Raw genomic sequence first — 22,970 nt, 5'->3', positions numbered from 1 at the left:
TCACCGCGGCCCTGGCTCCCCTCGCCCAATGGTTAACTAGATTGTAGGCTTTCCAAGGAAAAGGTAATTTGGCTTCCTTTGTGTATATACAGCGCCTTGTTGTACAATGGAACCCAGACCCTGATTGGGGCTGTTGAGTGCTACTGCATTGGAAACAAACATGGGGTGGGGACAGGGAGGTTAGGAAAGATTATTGCAGGCCAAAACGAACACCTTAAATTCTATCCAAAAACCAATAGGAGGCAGCTCGTGCAAGTCCTGGAGCACTGGACAAAGTGCCTTTTCCAGGAAATTTCACTTAATTAGATGGGCTACCACACTTTCCATCAGTTTCAGTGGTTTGAGGATATAGAATACATTGCAGTAGATTGATTCTGAGGTGACAAATATATGAATCATGACAGCAAGGTCGGCCAGAATGTAGATGAAAAAAAGTGGCTTGATTACTGCTGCTATAAAATTAATCAAATCAAATTACTCCCTATAGCAATTTCAAGGTTTGTGGAACAGGAACGGAAACTGACTAACCTTTGTCATTGTTTCCATTTTGAAGTTCTCACCTTATGGAATATTTTTTTTTTTTTTTTTTTTTTACTTTTAAGATGATTTTTTAAAAAAAAACTTGATAATATTTTTTGAAGTCAGTGTGCAGCAGTTCTGTTTGACAATCTACTGTAAAGCTTGTTGAATACCACTGTAATCTCTTGGCCTTTAAAGAAACCCGGGGAAAATATTTGCATGCACAAAAAGAGAGCTGGGAAAACACCACTTACCTACTTATGTCTGAGAAATTTCCAGATTGAAATACTTGCTGGACTGCAGAACATTTACTTAAAGTGTTCTTTAACAGGCTATAGTGAATTCTGTTGATACAGGCAGCAAGCTGTCAATCTTTTGCATACTTTATACTTTTGTTACCAACTATGTAATTATTGGAACAGCATCTTCTAAGTCATGAATACAGATACACATCCTTCATTGAATCTGTATGCGCCGAGAATACTTGATGGACTATTATTATCCAAGAAAGATAGCCATTTCTACTCTGGTAATCAAAATTGTCATTGGGTATGCATGTCAGGATCTCCCCTGTGATTTTTATACGTACTGTCTGAGTTGTCTACTATATCTTTGATGGTAAAGTTCAGCTGTTTAAGATGGAATAATTATTTGGGGGAAGGGGTAGAGGGAGAGGCCAAGAGTTGGGCACATGTGAAGGTTTCCCCCAGTGATTATTTCATCTTAATCAAGTGACCTTTTCCATCTTGCTCTCCAGTCATGCTATCCTATTTACTTTCCTAATTCTCAGATATAAACAATGGGCTGTTAGTTTCCTGTTCCAAACTTTCTAGATCAAGGTTTACCAGACAGTGCATAGTCTTGGGCTCATTATGAAAGTATTTGTTTTTATATAGGTGTCTGATTTGTGCTGGCTATTCATTTATAAATATATTCTGCAGTCTTGCTCTGCCTCTTTGTTAGCCTCAAGCAGCTAATGTGAAACTACTGAAAACAAAATGACAAAAAATAGAAAGGACTAGACTAGTGGTTTTCAAACTGTGGGTTGGGACCCCAGAGTGGGTCGCAACTCTGTTTTAATGGGGTTGCCTGAAGCCCAGGGTCCAAGCCCCACCACTCTGGGCAGTGGGGTTCAGGTTACAAGCTCCCCCCCACCCCCGGTTGAAACCTTTAGGCTTTGCGCCCCCCCCCCCCCCCCGCCTGGGGCAGCGTTGCTCTGCTTTGGTTCCTTTTCTCTCTCCCCACCCCCCTGTCCCCTTGGGCTTGGGTGGGCTTAGGCTTCAGTCCCCCCTCCTGGGGTCGTGTAGTAATTTTTATTGTCAGAAGGGGGTCATGATGCAATGAAGTTTGATAATCCCTGGACTAGACAAAACAGTAGATAATGTGGGGGGAAGATCAGAAGGATGGGTTATAAATAACTTAGACTTTTTCCATCTCTAATTTCCTGAGTAAGAACTTTAAAAGTAGCCAGGGGCTGTCAACCTCTTTTATTTTTGGTCTTCAGAACTCAGCAAAGCGTGATATGGGGTTTTTCCAGAGGACCTTTTCCCTTTTTATTCCCTTTCTTCTTTATAAGGGAACATTTCCTCCTACAGAACCAGTCAAGATGTAGTTAGCACTAGAGCAGTGCAGACCCTCCATTGTATCTTCAAGCTACTGCTAGGGAGTTCAGACCTTACATATATGTGACAGAGCCTTATGCTGCCAATTGACCAGCCATGAGAGTGATCTCTTTTTAAAGTATGTTGCATGTGCAGAGGAACACCTAGGAGTATATCTAGAAAATCTGAAACAATTTTCTTTTTTAATACAGGAAATTAATGAAAACCTGAAACGTCTTCAGTCAGAGAAAGAGAACCTCCAATCTAAACTGGATGCTGAGAAACATGTAATGAGAGCCCAGCTAAGAGACATGATGGAGAAACATGAACTTGAAATGACGAAGGTCCAAGAGAAACATAATGCTGAAATGCATGAGATCCAAGAGAAGCATGAAACTGAGCTGCAGGAGAAAGACCAAGCCCTGCTGCAGCTTCAGAAACAAGTGGCAGAATTAAGAAATAGTGGAGAGAGTAACTCAAAACAGTCTATAGATGTAGATACTGTAACTAAACAAAAGATGGAACAGCTAGAAGGTATTGCATCGAAGAATAGCTTTTATATTTGAAAAACTTCCTGTCACTCCACCGTATACTATGTGCCAAATTCAGAGCTAGTATAAACTGGGTACAGCTTCACTGACTTTAATGGAGGAGGAGTTGTGGGTACTACTTAGTACTTGGGAGATGCTTAGATGCTTTGTAGAAGAGGGCCCTAGAAATAAACTAGATACATTACGTTACATAACATCTAAATTTGGCCTAGCATTTCTTAAAACATTCTGTTTTCCCTTCTGGCTATGACTATAGCATAGACATTTTTGCAAGTGTAGCTGAGTAAACAGAACGTGCTGAATCCTGAAATATGTTTTGTGATTACATTGATCCATCTATTAGAATTCTAAATGATGATTGTGGTGTTTGTTTTCTAGCTCAAATGAAGTTGAAAACAGAAGAGGCCAGCAAATCTGAAGCTAAATTCCTTAAAATGAAGGCATGGTCCAAATCAAAAATCAAACAGTTGGAGGATGAACTGAAAAGTGTACATGTAACATTTTTAATTTAACATTATATGCCTATTTTACAATGGGTTATGATTGTAGATTTGATTAAAAAACTAAAATACAGCCTAAAAGGTCCAGTAAGTTGGGTTCTAGAAAATATCTAATATATGAATAGAGAAGGATTGATATGCCTGAATTCACAAAGTTTATACAAGGGAATGTTCTAATAAGTAGTGTAATAGTCTGTAACTTAAACACAAAGGAAGAGGTCTGCCAGTTCACAATGACCTATTGCACTTGACTATTTTAGAAACATTGTTACTCAAAATCTTATTTAAAAATAAAGAAATGATTGTATTAGCTTTGTTTTTTATCTTGATTTTGGCATTTCAGTACATTTGAAGGAAATTAACAGTGTTTCTCTTTATAGTTATCATCAAAGAATAATGACATAGCTGCCTTAAAGAACTGCATCTCAGAATTAGAAATTGAAAAGAAAGAACTACAGTCAAAACTGAAAGCGTTTTCTGAACTCAGAACTCAAAATGGTAAATAATTAATGAAGCAGTTGTGCTGGGTTTTTTGTTTTACTCTATCATCTGATGACTTGTAATGAAATGAAAACAAAGGGTTTTTTTGTCTTCATTATGATAAGGTTTCAGAGGAAGTGTATTTATTCTGCTTTATTCTACAGAGATTACAAAGTTAAATTTTCTTCATTAAATTCCGAATAGCAGCAAGGGATACAGCTACATGTATTTCAGATAGTTACTGTGTAAGCTTCCCCCCTCAATACCGCCTGTGTATTATACCTGAGTCCTTGACACGCATACACTTTTGGAGTTGGCCTCTCTGAGCAGAAAGTGTCATTGAAGCAAACTGTTATGATTTTCTGTGATGTAGACAAGGCACTGCACATGGGAGATCTGAGTTTAGATTCCAGGTCTGCTATAGTTTGACATTGGACAAGTCACTTTATATCTCTGTGCCTCAGTTTCCCATCTATAAAATGGGGATAATAGTACTTCCCTTTGTAGTTTTGATTGTCATTGGTGTAGATTTAAAACATTGACTGGTATTAATAATAATCTGAGTTAATTTTGTAGGGAGATGGATTGCAAAGCCCATCATTGATAACTTCCAAGCCAAATGATTCTATGATCTCAGTTTGGGCTTTCACTCTTCCTTTAGATATTTACTGGTTTACCATGTTATTTTGTCATCAAATAATGAAGGCAATTCATTTGTTTTTGCAGAAGAACTACTGGCCAAGCTGGAAGTCTATGAAGAGCAGCAGCGAAAATTGCAGGCTGATCTCGAACAAGTTACAAAGAGGGCAGCTTCACAGGTTTTCTATTCAAAGTTGATTAATGTAAATTGTTGATTAGCTTCACAGTGCTAACTGTAGCCTTCATAACAGTATTGTTGGAAACTTGAATTTGAGTTAAAATTAAATTTACTAGCATACAGAATTGAGACACCAGTTGTGATTCATTCAGCTTAAAAAGTCTCTAGGTTTTAGATTGTTTTGAAAATGCTATTGAATTCCTGCATATGTAGAAAATCCATGTAATTCAAACAGTTTAGTGTTCATCTAGTTACTGATAACTCAAGAGATGTCAGAATGGTACTATTTAATGTAAAAACCAAATTGATATAATCAACTAATAAATCTTCTTTCTATCACAAATATGTATATTCAGGCACAAAAGTGAGAGGGAGGGAATACTTTAGAAATGTCTGCTAAATAGCCCCTGAGAATCATGGGTATTGTTTGTTAATCCTGATAGCTGTACAACCAGCAGAGCAGGCTGAAAAACATAACCATATTTTGCAAAAAATGCAAAGGAAATTAATATTTTGTACTAAATTTTTAATGGCAAAATTTTGAAACTATTTTTAATTTTGTTCCCTATAAACTTTATTTTGGTGAGGGAACAAAAAACCTTCACTTTTTTACCTTGTGAGATCTGAGGGGGAAAAAAGGGTGTGTATTTTTCCTGTTTAAAAAAAAAAAAGGAAATGTTTAATTTCAAAAAATGAGCAATTTTGACCACAATGAAGATTTTCAATGGAAATGTTTGTTCTGGTCAGTAAGCCATTTTTGTTGAAAAGGCTTTTCAGTTTAAAAAAAAAAAAAAAAAAAAAAAAAAAGTTTACCACCACTGACATGCAGCTTTTGGCTTTTTTTTTTTTTTAGATAAACTTGCAAGGTCTTCTGTTATGGTCTGTAATGTTTAAAGAAAATTATCTACTTTATTTGTTTGTCTTAGTTGTATTTATTTATTTATATAAAGCTGTAAGTGACGCACAAAGGTGAAAGTTCTGTCCCTGAATAGTTTACAATCTAACTATTACATTTATTTTGGTAAATGTTATTTTCATGTCCAACTTCTCTTGTAGGCCAGTGAATCGGGCAGTGTGGATGAATTTCAGAGTCAGCTTTTGGAGTGGCAGGATATTGTACCAGAATCAGAGGAGGTGCATGACCAAGTCAGAGAGGAGAAATCTGCCATAGCCCTGAGAATGGCACAGATTGAAGAAGAGAGAGAAGGTGAATTGAAGTATTTAAGATGAAACTAGATTATTATGCCAGCATAGCAGGTATTACAAATCTGCTGTGTTTCTGCAGTTCAGACAAAATTGATATCTTTCCTCCATGCCTCACTTCTGTAGTCAAGTGAGATTTATGCAGCTAGTGAAATTAGCAGAATATAATGGTTACTGTAATTCATTTTGTATGTTGGATTGTTTCCTTGACTCTGTCTGTTTCATACATTCATCACTTTACATCATGTTTATTGGTGGATATTTTATTCTGTTAGCTTTTGCAATCTGAGCTGCTTATCTTTGGGGTCATTAGTTGGATTTGTTTCAGAAGCTTAATGTCTGCATTTGAGTTATCAGTGATGAAAATGGCAGCTGCTTGCCTCAAATTAGAGGAGAAGATATGGGAAGTTGTAGCACTGTTTAAAATTTGGTGATGGCATAGAAAGTTGTGCTTTTGCAAAATATACATGAAATTCGGAGCTTCTCTGTAAAAGTCAGTAACCAGCAAGATTTTTAAAAGATCGAGATGTACTAACAGACGTGCCATTGATACTGACCAGAGAAATGGAGAGAACTGGCAACAGATTGCCGGTTTAAAATGTTAGATATTATATCAAAACCACCATTCCAGGTGATCTGAGATTTTAAGGTCACCAGTGATGGTAAAATTAAAAAAAAGTGTTTTCTGTTTGAAAAATCGAACTTATGAAAAAGTCTAAGTATTAGATTTCACACTAATTTTTATTTGCTCCCCACCTCCCCCTATGGCAGTTTACCTTAACTTCTTTCCCCTTTGGTATCGGAATGCGGATTGAAGGCACAAAGGTTAATGTGCACCATCTATAAATAAAATAAATCCAGTTAATTAATTTGAATAGCCTTTTGTTAATCTGTAGCTTGAATGTTTTTGAGACTCAGTTGATGGATTTCAAAGTTCATTCTGTAAGTCCCAAAATCTTTAAGGGCCATTTCTCTTCTCTGTGAGAGATTTATACATGTAGCTCCTTGGACATAAAGAAGAGAATAAACCTTCTTAATGTTAAGTACTACTTATCTCAGGAGTGTGACCTTTTGCAATAATATTAACAGTTGTAAAACTTCATCCGTGTCCAGTCATTGTTTAATTTCGCAGTTTTCCCCCCTTGGGATATGCATGACCTTTCTGTTTCTTTTTTCCTGCCGTTATACCTGATGAGCACTCAACGTCCCTTCCCCCTCCACTCCTACCCTACACTGCGATTTGGTCAGCCAATAAGAACGTAGTTTCCCATCAGTTTTGTGCATGCAGGTTCCAGCTGTGACAACCTGTAATGTACTGTTGCTGTTTTCCTCTGTAGACCTTTCTTTAGAGGAAATCACCAACAGTACCTTATAACAGCTGCTGTTGGTGGTATGTGGTTTTTAATAATACATGTAACAAATGCTAGTTCTTAAACTTGTTTTCCTCTTGCAATGCCTATTCTTTGTTTATATTAACAGAATCTTCTTTTTTCATTCTGCTTTGTTTTACTAGCTGACTCCATATTTACCTTGTAACCTAGTTTAAAGGAAAACTGCACAACTTGCAATGATTAATTTTCATAAACAAATAGCTAAGAATCAAATTCTGTCATCTTTTTTGTTTGTTTTTGTTTTAGAGATTACATTAATTCTAATAAGAATAGGTTAGGGTTTTTGTTTGTTTTTGGTTTTATGTAACTCCCCCCAAACAACCAAACCAAACCAAAACAAAACCACAACACCCCACACCTTGAATATTCCCTCCACCAAAGGACAATCTTGGAATAAATGTTTACTAAAAATGACTATATATTTGAATAGTATCTTTCAAAGCCATTTGCAGAGATCTTTGTTGCTGCATTGGTAACTGCAGAGAATAGGACTGTGGTGGCTTTCACTGGAGGCTGCCATTTTAGGCCCCTATCTTGTAGTGGGGTGTACTAGCATGAACCCGTGTATTAGGTGCAGTGGGGAGCTGCATGAATATAGAGCTTCGTGCTATTGGATCCAGTTACGGATTTGAGATCATTATGATACTTAGTAGTAGGACACTGATGCAGGCTGAACATTTATGCAAGTAACTATACTCATATCATTCATAGTTCTGTTAATGGCAGTGTGTCTGTGAGGAAAATTTTGTATAAGTGTTTGCAAGATCAGATCATGGGACTGAGTATCAGCTTTTCTATCAGAAGTAATTGCATATCAGATTTCCCAAGTTGTAACATGATCTTACTTTAGAAAACTGTATTAACAGCAATTGTTAAAATACTTGTTAAATTACCCAGAAATGTTGTAATAAAATTATACAACTTACCCGACCACTCTAAGATCCTCCAGTTTTTGGTGCTTTGTAATGGGGAAAGTCATTAGTAATTTTGCTATTGACATCATTTAGTAAGTGATAAGTAGGGCTGTCTATTAATTGCAGTTACGTGATTAACTAAAAAAATTAATCATGATTAATCACAATTTTAATAGCACTGTTAAACAATAGTATATGAACTGAAATTTTCACATTTTAGGATTTTTTTTTCATTTTCAAGTGTATTGATTTCAGTAACAACACAGAATGCAAAATGTACTATGCTCACTTTATATCACTAGTAGGGCTGTCAAGCGATTTAAAAAAAGTAATCGTGATTAATCGCTCAATAAAAAAAGTAAGCACAATTAATCGTGCTGTTAAACAGTAATCGAATACCATTTAAATATTTTTGGATGTTTTCTACATTTTCAACTGCAATGATTATATTGATTTTTAATTACAACATAATACAAAATGTACAGTGCTCAATTTATATTTATTTTCTGTTACAAATTTTTGCACTGTAAAAAAAAGACAGTATTTTTCAGTTCCCCCATTACAAGTACTGTAGTGCAATCTCTTTATCATGAAAGTTGAACCTACAAATGTAGAATTATGTACAAAAACCCCCTGCATTCAAAAATAAAACAATGTAAAACTTTAGAGCTTACGAATCCACTCAGTCCTACTTCTTGTTCAGTGAGTCGCTCAGAAAAACAAGTTTGTTTACATTTGAAGGAGATAATTCTCCCTGCTTCTTATTTACAATGTCACCTGAAAGTGAAAGCAGGTGCCTCCCAGGGCACTGTTGTAGCTGGAATCACACAATATTTATGTGTCAGATGCGCTAAAGATTCATCCCTTCATGCTTCGACTACCATTCCAGAGGACATGCGTCCGTGCTGATGATGGGTTTTGCACAATAATGATTCAAAGCAAAGCAGAATAATCCATGTTTATTTTCATCTGACTCAGATGCCACCAGCAGAAGGTTGATTTTCTTTTTTGGTGGTTTGGGTTCTGTAGTTTCCACATCAGAGTGTTGCTCTTTTAAGACTTCTGAAAGCGTGCTTCACACCTTGTCCCCCTCAGATTTTGGAAGGCACTTCAGATTCTTAAACCTTGGGTCGAGAGCTGTATCCATCCTTCCAAATCTCACATTGGTATCTTCTTTGCATTTTGTGTAATCTGCAGTGAAAGTGTTCATAAAATGAACAACATGTTTGGTCATCATCCGAGACTGCTGTAATATAAAATACATGGCAGAATGTGGGTAAAACAGAGCGGGAGACATGCAGTTCTCCCCCAAGGAGTTCAGTCACAAATTTAATTAACACATTATTCTTTTAATAAGCTTTATCAGCATGGAAGCATGTCCTCTGGCATGGTAGCTGAAGCATTAAGGGACATAGATATGTTTAGCAAATCTGGAAAGTAAATACCTCGCAATGCTAGCTACAGAAGTGTCATGCAAATACCTGTTCTCACTTTCTGGTGACGCAGTAAATAAGCAGGCAGCATTATTTTCCGCAAATGTAAACAAACGTGTTTGTCTTAGCAGTTGGCTGAAAAAGAAGTAGGACTGTGTGGACTTGTAGGCTCAAAAGCTTTACATTGTTTTGTTTTTGAATGCAGTTATGTAACAAAAAAAATATATATTATTTGTAAGTTGCACTTTCAGGATAAAGAGATTGCACTACAGTACTTGTGTGAGGTTAATTGAAAAATACAAATATTTGCACTCTAAACAGGATAATAAAAAATAATATAAAGTGAGCACTGTACACTTGGTATTCTGTCTTATAACTGAAGTCAGTATATTTGAAAAATATAGAGAAACATCCAAAATATTTAATAAATTTCAGTTGGGATTGCTTTGTTTAGCAGTGCGATTAAAACTGATAATTGCGATTAATATTTTTAATCATGATTTTTTTTTAAATTAAACATGTGAGTTAACTGTGATTAATCAACAGCCCTAATTATTATTTTTTCATTCCTTCTTTGCATTGCCAAATTATTGCGACACTGTCAAGTTTACTTAAAAAAAATTGTTCTTTACAAAAGTAAAGACCAAATTCAGATACTCACATTGTTTAGCATTTTGCTTCACAAATGGCTCTGTTGACTTTAGTGGGACTATTTGCAAAGAAAGGTACAACTCAATGTGAGTATGGATATGAGAATTTTTGCCTTTAACAAAACCTAAGAAAAGCCTACATATTTTTTATTTATTTTAATTCTAGTGGAAACCATGTTTAAATAAAATCAAATAAAGATTCCCGAGCAGTATTTGCAGCTCAACCCTGAATTATTGTTGTAATGCATAAAACCAAAATATGATTAAAAGCAAAAGTGAAAATGACTACTTTATTTGTACTGTCCAATGCAAGAAGTAAACAACCAAAATAAATGGCAAAACATACAAAAACAAGCTCCCACACCAAACTAGGTGTGTAAAAAATCTTTTTAGTTTTGTTAGTTTAAAGTGGTAGTAGTAACTTAGCTAAGGAAATATTGTAAAGGTATGTGAATTTTAACTCAGTGTCCCATACAAAACACTTAATTTTTTTTCTTTTAAATTCTACCTAGTATTGTAGAGTTGCACTAATTGGATCTCTTATTACCCTGTAGTTTTCCATTAATTCTCTTGGGTGGGGGGAGGGGGAAGGAGCAAAAACGAGTTCCTAACAACATCTAACAGATAAATGTGATACAAATAAATTTTATTGGTATTGGGTACTGTAACTTGGGTTAAGTCAGGGGCATTCCAGAGGGAATCAGTCTGTCCCAGTGTTACACCAGGAATGAATTTGATCCATTTCCTAACTTATTAAATGCATGGATAAAACTTTTTCTATGAATATCATGGACTGTGCGGAGAGCTGACTTTGAATTGGATTAATTTGTTGAGTGCAGAGGCCATATCTACTTTCAGATTCACCAGTGATTAAAGTATGGAGCCACCTTTATCTTTATTTCTTCATGCTGTTTTGTCTGCTTTGCATGAAACATCTATTCCCCAACCTATCACACGTTTTGTCATTTCACAAAACAGATGGGAATGTACTTAAAAGGAAAAATCATTTCTAACACTGGACAGGATGCATATTTAAGCTTCCATACTCTGAATTTATTCAGGGTGTGTTATTTACAAGTGATTCTATATTTGTTTTACAAAGAATCATATTATTAACGTCTGATAAGATGGTTTGATGCCAGTTTGCAGTGTAACACATGCTTGTGACTTCCTCAAATTATCTGGCATTGTAGCTCACACTAAAATTAAAGATACAAGCAAGAAGCATTTCACTTCCATAAAAATGCATGTGATTGTTCAGCTGTACAAAATGCAGCAATTTCAGCTAATGGCTTTATCATACAAATTAGTTGTATTTTAACCTGGCAGATTGAACTGAGTTGTAATTTGGCAATTGAATTGGCTGCAGTTTTATTGTAGTGTCAAAATACAAATCCCTCTTTCATAGTCAGTCTTTCTAAAATGCTGCTGAAAAAGTAAAATCATACTTCAATGGGCTTCTGAAAAAATTACATGAAAATTATTCTTACATTCTGTGTAACATTGTTGGGGGAAATCACAAGGTGAATGCTATGAATTGCTCAGATAATCTTATTCCTGTCAGTCATTCATAGGAACTTCAGTCTGTCACTTATCTCTTTGTATCTAGTATGTATATGATGTGTAAATGTAATTGCTTTCCTGTGGCACAAAACTGATTGAGGATGACTGGTTCTTTCCTGGCTGCTCTGATCCAGCCATAGTCTCAGGGCAGCAGGAGCTGGAGGAGGAACTGACTGCAGTTCAAAGAACTGGCAGGTTGCAGCAGGCAAGAAAGAAGAGCAACCAGACCATTGGGAAACATCAGGTAGGTTGGTAGAAATAAAAAATACATTTTACCTATATGTTAACCAGGGACATTAGTAACTCTGTTATTTATATGGCACCATAAGTATGCATGGTGCTTTACAACTTAGTACAAAGATATAACTAAAGGACAGGAGGCAAAAAAGGGTTTACAGAAGTAAACAAAACAAAGGTGTATGTAGGCATAAATGTTGGAGGTAAATTCTAGAAGCATTATCGGTTTCTCTTTAGGTTAAGAAATTTACGTGCGTTTTATTCTAAAGTCATTAAGAAATTTCCTATGGAACAACACGCATGCTGCAAGTTAAGCCAGTGTTTAAATACTTTAGTGAATCAGGGCTGTTTTCAGCTTAGGAACAACTGTTACGTATTCTTGTCAGTGGGATGGCATGGGATGATCTCTAAAGAGCACCAATTAATTCTAGTCTCCTTCTTTGAGGTAATCATTGATGTTGTTTCTTATAGATGCTTGTGATCTTTATCCATTAATGTGTATGTAGGGTTAGGAGACATCGATGTCATGCTCACATCTTACAGGAAATTTTTTTCTATATTTAATTACCTCTAATATCTCAGACTTAGATTTGTTAGCAAAATTCTACCTTAATACAGAAGGCATTCATATAATTTTAATTGCAGCTGTCCCTTTTGACAGCTGAGTGTGTATCTTTTTTTATTGATCTCTGCTGTCATGTCCTGCATGTAGGAGGAATACAGCTTTGACAGAAAACAATGCTTTCAAGAGCTGAGTGTCACCTTGGACATCACTGATTCAGCTGAAGGAGAGAACATGGGAGGTTGGTGGCCAGAGTACACTTCTCCTAATGCAGGTGTGATAACCGCTAGACCGTTTATTAAAGCATGCACAGCATCTGTATTTTGTGTTTATTTTTGTTTTTCAAATTTAACTAACAACCCATTTTGTGGTGTATTCTAATCTTTGTTGAATTTTTTTGGCTTGCATTTTTTTCCATTTCATTTTGAAGCATGTGCGTGCTGGATGAACTGTCTAGTTTTGGTTCAGAACTAGAACACAGTCATGGTTTAACATCTAGGACTCTCCCAATCCCCGTGCCCATCAAAATGTATTGTCCTGTATGGTAAGATTATATATATATATATTTAAGTTATTAGTCTTGTTCTTGTTGAAGTGGCTCCACTTTATATAATCTTGTTTTTCAACCAAACCATTATATTCCACTTCTGTGTCATTTTTAGTTTTAAGATAAAATGCTTATGTGTATATGTGTGTGCATTATTTCTTCCTCTATTTTTATGTCTGTGAATGATTGTAGTTGTATCTTGTTGGCAGTTTATCAGTCAAGTCCATTTGTTCCAAGTGTTTCTTTAGTTATGATAAAAAATCAAGAACTGTTGCTGGCGTTTCTTAGTACTGTTTTGGAAAGAGCTACTACAAAGTAAAGTTATATTCCCAGGACGTTTGTTAGAAACATTATTCACCCTTTAATCTACATCTTTTTCAAGATAATGTAGATTAGGTGAAAAGTAATCACTTATCAAAGTAAATTTACAGCTATCATAAGTAATGGAATATTCAACTTAGAAGCTATAGTTTTCAAATATTTGCGCACACAGGGTATCTTGGGTTTTGAAATTTTTTGAAATACAGGATTTTTTTTAAACTTGACAGATAAAGCTTTAATTGAAAATCTCAACCATTGAAGAAAATTGCAGCCATTTTTGTGTGGTGTTCTCACAAGTCAGCTGATTTTTGCTTTGGCATGCTGAGTAGAAGCTTGCAAGGTTTCTGGGTAGGGAACTGGGAACGTGGTAGGAAAATGCAGGTGTTTTTAGGGTTTAGGACAGACACTTACAGTTCTAAATAGCCCTGATATAAAATCTACAGGCTTTTGCAGCAGATATTTGTATTTATACAACTTCTAGTCTAAACCAGTGTGTGTGTTAACTACTGCAACACACAAATGTTCAGCAGATAATTTAGTTGTACTGTGAATTGTCCTTTTTCATAATCCTAGCTGGTGGCTTTGGAGTCACATATGCCCTCTTCATTATTTAAAAATATAATGTAGATAGAGTGTAATAGTGAAAGATCCACCTTTATTTGCCCAATATCTCTTAATTACATGGTTATTGTCTTTAATTCTGAATCCTGACCTGTTTGTAGTTAACCATCAATCCAGAGTTTTGTTTTGTTAGTTAAGTGATCCATTTAAAAAGCATCTATTTTTTCCCATGCCACTCTTAGGCAGAACTTTTCTGAAGAAGCTTATCTATGCCATCAGAACTGGCTGCTTTGTGTTTATCAAGGAGATTATAGAACAAGAATAGCATAAGGAATATGCAGATGTGAAACCCTGGTGCTTCTCAACTAGAATGAAACTTGACCTGAAGAAATGTGATAGAAATGGGAGGAAATATAGTCTGACAGTTTTACCTCATTCATATGAGAATGGAAATTATTTTGGCCCAGTGCCTTAGTTTGGCTGCAGAATCCATTGGTTTAAATCAGTGATTTAAATCACCAACTTAATAGTTATTAAAAACAGCAAACAGCAAACCTTGATTTAAATAATTGATTTAATTGTGCTTTGCATTTTTACTTTTTCTTATAGAAAGGCTGAATCTCATTAGTTGATAACCATTAAAACATAGTGATTTTCAGAAAATATAGCCTGTACATTAAATTCGGTATTTTTGCTAATCAGGAGGATATACTATATTTATACATATTTATTTGAGCAGTTATATAGCTTACCTTACATTTATACAAATTCTTAATTTTTACATTTTATGTTAGAAGATGATTAAATTTTTACTTGTGTATGGATCTATTTGAATGGAAAATCAAATTTGATTTAAAATGCACAAAAACAGCATTTAAAACTTTTTAATTAAATAGGACTACCGTAAGTGCTAGATACATAAACTTTTTTCTTATCAGTACATTTATCAGAACGTTTTGCATTTAATACTATATGATTTAGTAAACAAAGGAAATCTTATCTATAGTTAGTGAATTGAACTGATTTTTCTGGTTTCTTAACTCTGAATGAACTAGTCATTGAACTGAACTGGTTGAATAAACAGAAATGGAGGGTGGCTGCTGTAAGAGCTGGTTTAACATTTCCACAAACTCTGATTCCAGATGCTTATTCAATGATTTCCAGCAGTTCAGTGGTTTGACTTCAACAGTTGGCAGCAGACCATGTACTGCTTAATATTATTTTTGTATTTAATTTAAATTATTTTAATAGATTGTCAATTTCACATTTAATTTTAAATAGGTTTACTTTAAAAAATTAAACTTATACTTAATTTAAATAAAAAATGAAAAGTCAGATTTTTTTAAAATATCAAAAAAAATTTTTTTTATTACAGCATGATAGTCTGTAAAATTGACCTATGTTGATGACGATCCTATCTGGAAGGTATTGCCTTCTGGAATCCCAGAGCTTTTCTTAAACTGCCATATGACTTCGGCTAATAATATACTGGTGCACAAGGGCTGCAGTCTCACACATCCTAGAACACGTGCAGTGGTTTCAAGAAGCCACGTCAGTTATCATTTACTATGTTTTCCTATCTAGCATGGATGGGTTCAGCCACTCATCATTCCCACCTCACTCTCCATAAGGCAAAACTTCCAAATGTGAGCATTCCAGAGACAAGGTGGCGATATTGCCTCACCAACCTTGTCTCTCTAACATCCTGGGACTGACACAACTGCAGCTACATTACATATAACAAATATGTGCATTGTCATTGTACAGGGTAGCTAATTTTTGTCTTTGCGAGTCAGTGTACCGAGTGAATATTCTTTCGTGAGGTCTGCTTTAAAATAAAATTGCTATTTTCTGTTGAACAGATGAGCTCCCAGCTTTCAATAGTCCATTTCACTTGGTGTATGTTAATGGTGCTTAGAAGTGGATCCTGCAAACAAACAACTTTACTCATTTAGTAAAATTAGTCAATTCATAAACACTCACAGGATTGGTTCCCTTTGCTTGTACATAGCAAAATAATTTTGTGCTAGTTTTTATAGGGGATCTTGAACTGTGAACTCAGTCCCATTATTTGAAAAGTTCAGGGAATATTTGATCATTAAAGCCTTTATAAATATGATTACATGTTTTTCAGAGATGCTGGGCATCCATAACTCCCACTGAAATCCATTGGAACCTGCAGGTGCTCAACACCTCTGAAAATTAAACCAATAATGATGCGGGTAGTTGCTAGACTTATGTTATCTGACAGTTATCTGTATGTGAAACACGTTGTTTGGAACTATTTTTGAAATAAATATTTTCCCTTTGAAACTACATAGGTTTGCGGACAGTAGTTGAAGAGTTGGAATTGGAAAGAAATCAGTTACAGGAACAAATTCTAATCCTGGAGGAACGCTGTCAGGACTTGGAAGACAGATTACAGCTGCAGGGCAGAATGGAAGCCCTTCAGGTGAGCTTTTATATTTGTGTTAGGAGCTGAAGATGATGTAGGGAGACTCATTTAGTTTTCTCTTCATATTTAGATGAAAATAGTTAATAGTGAAGCAAAAATGAAGATTAGCAAAAGATTCTACAGTATATTTTTGTACTTCAAAAATATAGGGTAATATTGCAGTGCTATGTACTCATTATGTTGTGTGGTACTGAACAGTGGAAAACTACACCCATTTTGCTCACTGCGAGAAAGTCACACAGGGGTAAGAAATTGCTTTTGAAAATAATTAAGTGAAAAAAAAATGTTTAGAAGTCTGTTACTAGTGGTAGCAACATGTTGAAATTCAATATCATTTTTGTCGTCAACAGTATAGGGCCTGTTTCAGAGGTCAAGAACTTGATTCTTCTGTCACTGACACAAGTGTATTTTCACTTACTCTACATCTGCATTTCAGTAGTTACTTTGGTTTTTTTCTGATGTGTGTGAGGAATCAAGCCCTAATAACTACTTATCTTTAATATCACTTCTAATATCAGCAGTGCATCATTTTCTCATAGGCTAAAGGAGGTTGCATAACACTTCATAATCAGAGAAGTTAAAGGCTAATAAGAAAATGAAATTATTGAAGTCAGATTTAATAAGGAAAGGGCCTGTAGGTGAACAGAGGGGAGAGATTTTCTAGATAGATGGAAGCTGCCAAAGTGGTAGAGCAACCCCCATATTTGAGAGTTGCAGGGACACGTATAAGCCAAGATGATCTATCAGGTAGCAGGCAAATAGGGTGTGAACTGAATACACATGGAGATCTAAAAAGTAGGAGGACACTATGGAGAATAATTTGAACATTCACCTTTGACACTTGAGTAACTTACTATGTCTTGTACAGAGTAGTTGATCTGTAACAGTTGTTGATTCCCTGTCTTGGTAAAATGGTTGGTAGTATCTATTAAATTTTTAAAAACCCCATACATCAAAATTAGAATCCTTACACAGAAAAGTTATCTAATGCACAAAAGGGTGTAATTTATCCCTACATAGAGTTTAAAACCTACGTGAGTATGGTTCCGAGTTTTAGCTACCAGCCTACAGAGAGATCCTGGCCCATTTAATTCACTGGCAAAAGTTGCACTGACTTCAGTGATGTCAGGATATCACCCCACATCTGTCCTTTTACAACAAGATTGAAATCTCAATAAATTAAACCTTCAAAGTAGAGAGAGAGTTTCTTAGCAGTTAATGTCTCTGTTACCTTTTTTTTAAAATGCTATGATATTTGGGTTGTTATGGTAACTGCTTGTGATTTTAAAATAATAATAATAATTATTATTTCACTTATTAATGACTGTTTCTAGAAACCTCCCAAAATTAATCCATGAAGACACCAAATGAAATAATAAATTAAAAGCTTTCAATCCAAACAGAAGTTTTAAAAGTTTCCTTGTCATTATTTTGTTTGACAGTTTTCTAAGCTTTCAAAATGACATAACTAACTTCTCCCTAAAACTCCACAGTTGTGGTATATATCTTATTGTTCCTTTAGCTAGTAAAGAGCATATATTAAATTATTGTTTTTTTTTTCCTCTAAATTAAGTTGTTTATATTAAGAAGCAGACAGCCTTATGTTAATATTTGAGAATCTTGTAACAAAGCCTTTCAATACAGGTAACATTTGGTGTAGAGGAAGAAGGGCAGCCATTGAGGGCTGTACAGGTGTGTTCTGCCCACTCCACAGTGATAGCATATTTTTCCTAGAGGTGACACGTTTGCCATATTGTTTGTCCTACCAACTCTTGTTGGTGATTTTGGATTTGTGTATGTTGCTTTTGGTTGTGGTTGCTAGTTTTTTGTTTTGCAGTTTTACTCATGAACTGGTGCAGTGAAGTTGGCTAGAATAACAGAGTTATACTGTGTTATAAACTGTGTCAATGGAGCTTGCTTTATTTTTCTTTTCATCTCCTTCCACAAATTATTTTGCAATCTACTTCAGATTGCTGGTTGCCTTTGATCAGAGCAACAACAAAAGGTTTAAAAAGATCTGCAGAAAAGCAGTTGGAATTCATTACTGTGTTCAGATCAACATGGAAAATGTTTTCGAAGAATGAGCTGTCTCTGGTGTTCTCCTTTTAGAACTTGTCTTCACTGCAACAGTTAGCTTGAGTAAATAAATACATTAGAGTTACTCCATTCAGGTTAGTCAGTCTTGAGTGAGAATGGAATGAGAGCAGCCGCTCTGAAACAACACTCCAGCTACCTAGAGTGACTTGACTGGCACCACAAAATAATTAATTAGCAGCTGATGAGTAGTAACTGCAGCTGCTGAATTCACGTTTTGTTACTAGCATCATCAGCACTCAAGCTTCAACCAATCCCCACCCCATTATCGGTCAGCTAAATTACCACTTAAAGCACCACTTTATTCAATCTAGATTTTGGGTGTGGACAGGAATCAGGGGTAAAATGTGAGTTATACTTCAAGCTAACAATGTAGAGAAGGCAAGAACAGAAAAGTAAGCTGCTTTCACACAGTACGAGTATTTGTCTTTTTGTTGTCTTTTGTGTAAAGTGTTTAGAGTCTCTTGAGTTTCTGTTAAGATGCAATCACTAAGGGAGAAACCTCTCAAAGGTGAGTAACATCTACTGTTTGAACCAGTAATATTTCAGACCTGAATTGGTAATCACTAATATGCTAGAACAATAATCTTTACAGTGTGTAGAATGTGAAACACAAGAGGGCAGATTTTCAAGATATCTATTTTATTACCATTCTCGATATTTGTGAGCTGTAATTATGTTCACCATTGCTTTGTTGCAGAGTGAAAATGAGCGTTTGCAAACCCAGCTCAGTCAACTGCGTACCCAACAAATGCGAGATGCAGAAAAGCACCAAGTGCTTGTTTCCAGTTTTAATGAACAGCTTAAAGGGTAAAACAATTTTTTTAAAACATTCAGTACAGGACCAGTTGCAATTATACATGCGTCTTTTTGCAGCTTTAAATTTACATTTGCAGTGAAACATAAAGAATATAATACTTTCAACAAGCTTGAAAATAAGTCTTAATTTCCACTACAATAGTAAAATCAGATTATTTCTGGACTTGGTTATTTTTATGGCAAGTGTACAGACAGTGTATTCATAGTAATATAAATTGTATTTAGAAAAATATTAGGGCTTTTGATTAATCACAGTTAACACAGGCAAATAACTAAAAAAAAAATTAACTGTAATTAAAAAAATTAATCACGATTAATCACACTGTTAAACAATAGAATACCAACTGAAATTTATTAAATATTTTTTGATGTTTTTCTACATTTTCAAATATATCAATTTCAGTTACAAAACAGAATACAAACTGTACAGTGCTCACTTTATATTATTTTTATTACAAATATTTGGACTGTAAAAATGATAAAAGAAATAGTATTTTTCAGTTCACCTCATACAAGTACTGTAGTGCAATTTCTTTATCGTGAAAGTGCAACTTACAAATGTAGGGGTTTTTTGTTACATAACTGCACTCTAAAACAGAAGAATATAAAACTTTCAAGCTTACAAGTCCACTCAGTCCTACTTCTTGTTCAGCCAATCACTAAGATAAACAAGTTTGTTTACATTTATGGGAGATAATGCTGCCCACTTTTTAATAATGGCACTGTTGTAGCTGGCGTTGCAAGATATTTACTTGCCAGATGCACTAAAGATTCATATGTCCCTTCATGCTTTGGCCACCATTCCAGGGGACATGCTTCCATGCTGATGACACTTGTTAAAAAAAAAAAATGCATTCATTAAATTTGTGACTGAACTCTTTGGGGGAGAATTGTATGTCTCCTGCTCTGCTTTACTGGCATTCCACCATATATTGGATGTTATAACAGTCTCGGATATTGATCGTTTTAAAAACACTTTTACTGCAAATGTGACACAAATCTTAGAAGATACCAATGTGAAATTTCTAAAGAAAACTACAGCACTCGACCCAGGATTGAAGAATTTGAAATGTCTTCCAAAATCTGAGAGGGATGAGGTGTGGAGTATGCTTTCAGAAGTCTTAAAAGAGCAACACTCTAATGCAGAAACTACAGAACCCAAACCACCAAAAAAGAAAATCAGCTTTCTGCTGGTAGCATCTGACTAAGATAATGAAAATAAACATGCATCAGTCCACACTGTTTGGATCGTTATCGAGCAGAACCTGTGATCAGGTGGTTGAATCATGAAGGGTCATATGACTCTTTAGCGCATCTGGCATGTAAATATCTTGCGACACCGGCTGCAACAGTGCCATGCAAACATCTGTTCTCACTTTCAGGTGACATTGTAAACAAGAAGCAGGCAGCTTATCTTCTGCAAATGTAAACAAACTTGTTTGAGCGATTGGCTGAACAAGAAGTAGGACTTGTACGCGCTAAAGTTTTACATTGTTTTATTTTTGAACGCAGTTTTTTTGTACATAATTCTACATTTGTACGTTCAATTTTCATGATAGAGATTACACTGCAGTACTTATATTAGGTTAATTGAAAAATACTATTTCTTTTATTGTTTACAGTGCAAATATTTGTAATAAAAAATAAAGTGAGCACTGTATACTTGGTATTGTGTTGTAATTGAAATCAATGTATTTGAAAATGGAGAAGACATCCAAAAAATTTAAATAAATGGTATGGTATTTGTTTAACAGCTCGATTAATTTTTTTAATTACTTGATAGCCCTAAAAATTACACATTGGCTTTAGAAAGTTAAGACTGGAAAATAACAAGCTCTGTTTTCAAATACTACTTTATAAAATGAACATTGAGTATTAGAGTTCTAAATAAATATTTTCTTGCTAGATTAAGTGATAGAAAAAGCTTCCTTGAAACTTCACTTGTGGAGAAGGAACAAAAACTGTTGAGTACAATGGAAAAACTAGAGCAGATTGAAAATTTGAGGCAGTTACTTCAAGAAAAAGATCTTCTGAACAAGCAACTTGGTGAAAAGCTTATGCAAACTGAACAGAAGGTGAGTTGAACACATGATGAGGCACTGAACATAATTACTTTTGGAACAATATTGAATTTAAATGCAGGCAGCCGCCTTTTGATTTGGAATCTGATGTTTTTTGTAAAAGTCTTGCAGAAAATTAACAGAAATAATGAAAGAAAATATAATCCAGTTATATTGAATAACAGTTTCCTAACTGAATGCAAGTTTTAGAATTTTTTTTAAAATGTGTTTTACAATTTGAAGTAAATGTCAATACCTGGAAAAGGTACAGGAGAGACAACACTAGTAACCTGAACCTTTTTATTAATGATATATTGGATACAGCAGCAAAGAATCCCGTGGCACCTTATAGACTAACAGAGGTATTTGGAGCATGAGCTTTCATGGGTGAATACCCACTTCATCGTATTCACCCACGAAAGCTCATGCTCTAATACGTCTGTTAGTCTTAAGGTGCCACAGGACTCTTTTTGCTGCTTTTACAGATCCAGACTAACACGGCTACCCCTCTGATATTGGATACATACATTCTGGGAAGTGATATGGCAATCTTCCAAGACTGTCATCTCAATGCACTCCACCTGTTCCAGAGCTCCTCCTTCATATGGGGGAGGTACAACAGTTCAATCTCCATGCCTATTGAACTTTGGTTTCTTAGTTGAGGCTGCTAACCAGGATGCTAGTTGTGATTTTGGCATCTGCTTAGTAGGAGCTGGACTGAGACTTGTCAGTTCATTTCACAAAGGCCACTGAATATCTGTTGGATGGTCTAGGGCGCAGGGTTCCCCTCAAGTCCCCTCCAGAGTCCTCTTCAGGTCCTTGGACTGTATTTCTCTCCCCCCGAAGCCGATGCCCAAGGCGTTCTTGAAGAAGACAAACAGAAAAGAAAAGTTCTTTGCCCTCTTTCTTCCCATATGGGAGTAGAGGGGAGTCCATGGGAAATTGAAAAGAAGCAAGGATGAGCTGGAGCTCAGGCAGTCTTCCTGGGTCAGCCCTTTGAGCTTAGTCTGCGCAAGGTCCCCCTCTTCGTCGTACATGCTGTTCTGAGTCTGTGTCCTGTGGCTTTGGGAGCAGTGAGGCTCGTTGCTGTCTCTCTCTCAGTGGGCCTATCTCGGTAGTTAAGATGGGGCAGCCTTCTCCCTGTTCACTGCCCCTTCCTGTGGCAGATTTTCCCTTTTAAGCTACTGCCCTCCCCCCCCCCACGGCAGAAGAAGCATTGCAGCTGCTACTTGTTGGTGTTGAACAGGCTGAGTGAAGCTTTTTAGTCCCCTCTCTGTCAGTGTGAGAGTCTGCCCCTTCACAGTTGGTAACAACTTCAAATTACCTCAGCCAGCTTGAAACTGATGACCTGGAGGTGATGGGCTCAATATCTCATTACTGATTCCCTGATGCATCTAATCCTATCTCATTTTACATTCCTTTTGAATAATAGTTTGTGTTCTTGTGAATAAATTTTGTTTTGACATCTCTTGGATGAGATATAAATGACCAAAATTTTGGGGTGTTTACCTTGGCTTCCTGGCTTCCAATAACACTATTGTCATTTTTCCTATTTAGAATCTTCTGCACTTTCAGTTGAATGTGGTATTACTTATTTGTGCTGAACTGTTGTCTGATGTTGCTGTGACTGTACAAATCTGTGTCTCATTGGTCAGTTAAAAGGTCCCTGTGTGTAGACTGTATATCAGTTTC

The 22,970-nt window shown here is 35.7% G+C and overlaps 1 protein-coding gene across 3 annotated transcripts in view; it reads left to right on the top strand.

Annotated features, from left to right (window-relative positions):
- Positions 1-22,970, top strand: part of LOC116825211 (uncharacterized) — a 64,969-nt gene that overhangs the window by 16,166 nt on the left and 25,833 nt on the right. Inside the window, exons 10-19 of one of the 3 annotated variants that reach the window (XM_075065256.1) lie at positions 2,333-2,654; positions 3,050-3,165; positions 3,552-3,669; positions 4,378-4,469; positions 5,525-5,675; positions 11,757-11,866; positions 12,572-12,662; positions 16,172-16,302; positions 19,100-19,209; positions 21,125-21,293. In XM_075065256.1, coding sequence (XP_074921357.1) covers positions 2,333-2,654; positions 3,050-3,165; positions 3,552-3,669; positions 4,378-4,469; positions 5,525-5,675; positions 11,757-11,866; positions 12,572-12,662; positions 16,172-16,302; positions 19,100-19,209; positions 21,125-21,293 — 1,410 coding nt within the window. Of the gene's footprint in view, positions 1-2,332; positions 2,655-3,049; positions 3,166-3,551; positions 3,670-4,377; positions 4,470-5,524; positions 5,676-11,711; positions 11,867-12,571; positions 12,696-16,171; positions 16,303-19,099; positions 19,210-21,124; positions 21,294-22,970 lie in introns of all 3 variants that reach the window. The other 2 variants (XM_075065255.1, XM_075065254.1) reach the window with 2 other exon arrangements.

The sequence above is a fragment of the Chelonoidis abingdonii genome, chromosome 4, assembly GCF_003597395.2.
Source record: "Chelonoidis abingdonii isolate Lonesome George chromosome 4, CheloAbing_2.0, whole genome shotgun sequence".
In the NCBI taxonomy this organism is placed as follows: domain Eukaryota; kingdom Metazoa; phylum Chordata; order Testudines; family Testudinidae; genus Chelonoidis; species Chelonoidis abingdonii.
This window is presented reverse-complemented; position numbering and strand designations above follow the sequence as displayed.